The 1,096-nt window shown below is 64.3% G+C and overlaps 1 protein-coding gene across 2 annotated transcripts in view; it reads left to right on the top strand.

Annotated features, from left to right (window-relative positions):
* Positions 1–289: 289 nt before the first annotated feature.
* Positions 290–1,096, top strand: part of TFEB (transcription factor EB) — a 6,458-nt gene continuing 5,651 nt past the window's right edge. The window contains exons 1-2 of one of the 2 annotated variants that reach the window (XM_007458200.1): positions 290–502; positions 583–837. In XM_007458200.1, coding sequence (XP_007458262.1) covers positions 299–502; positions 583–837 — 459 coding nt within the window. In that variant the 5' untranslated portion in view covers positions 290–298. The remainder of the gene's footprint in view (positions 503–582; positions 838–1,096) is intronic. The other variant, XM_007458199.1, reaches the window with a different exon arrangement.

The raw sequence follows: 1,096 nt of genomic DNA, 5'->3' as shown, positions 1-1,096 counted from the left end.
GACCTTGGGCAAATCCCTCCCCCTCTCCTGTAAAATGTGGTTGCCCTTGTCCTGGCCCCTTCCTCAAGACACCCATGCACTTTGTTTGGTTTTTTGTTCGTTTGTTTGTTTTGGGCTGCACGGCGTGGCTTGCGGTATCTTAGTTCCCTGACCAGGGATGGAACCCGGGCCCCCTGCAATGGAAGCACAGAGTCCTAGCCACCGGACCACCAGGGAAGTCCCAAGACCCCATGCACGTTGAAGGGGACCGTGCCTCACAGCACTGCCCCCTCCCGTCCGCAGGGAGCCAGCAGCCACCATGGCGTCACGCATCGGGCTCCGCATGCAGCTCATGCGGGAGCAGGCGCAGCAGGAGGAGCAGCGGGAGCGCATGCAGCAGCAGGCCGTCATGCATTACATGCAGCAGCAGCAGCAGCAGCAGCTGGGGGCGCCGCCCACCCCCGCCATCAACACACCCGTCCACTTCCAGTCTCCGCCACCCGTGCCCGGGGAGGTGCTGAAGGTAAGGCCTGCTCCACCCCGTCCCTTCGCCCCGGTCCTCGGAGCCCCCGCCCTGAGCCCTTTACCTCCTCCCCGCTCCAGGTGCAGTCCTACCTGGAGAACCCCACCTCCTACCACCTGCAGCAGTCCCGGGACCAGAAGGTGCGGGAGTACCTGTCTGAGACCTACGGGAACAAGTTTGCTGCCCACATCAGCCCTGCTCAGGGCTCCCCAAAGCCCCTGCCAGCTGCCTCCCCAGGCGTGCGGGCCGGACACGTGCTGTCGTCCTCAGCCGGCAACAGTGCTCCCAACAGCCCCATGGCCATGCTGCACATCGGCTCCAACCCTGAGCGGGAGGTGAGTGAGGAGCTGGCCGGTGCCTGCCACCAGCAGAGCTGGGGCCATGTGCTGTGCTCCTGGGACTCCTAGTCTAATGGCAGAGGCAAGATACTGCCCTCAGGGAGCCCCAGGTCTGAGGGGAGACACGGCCCCGACCTCGGGAAGCCCCTGTCTGAGGGGAGACGCGGCCCCGCCCTCAGGGAGCCCCAGTCTCCCAGAGAAACACCCCTACTTTGGAAACCTCTGCTAGGGAGAAACAGGAGACTCATACAGGAAT

This window comes from Lipotes vexillifer, unplaced genomic scaffold (assembly GCF_000442215.2).
Source record: "Lipotes vexillifer unplaced genomic scaffold, Lipotes_vexillifer_v1.1 scaffold4, whole genome shotgun sequence".
NCBI lineage: Eukaryota > Metazoa > Chordata > Mammalia > Artiodactyla > Lipotidae > Lipotes > Lipotes vexillifer.
The sequence above is the reverse complement of the archived record's forward strand: the minus strand, read 5'-3'. Positions and strand labels throughout refer to the sequence as shown.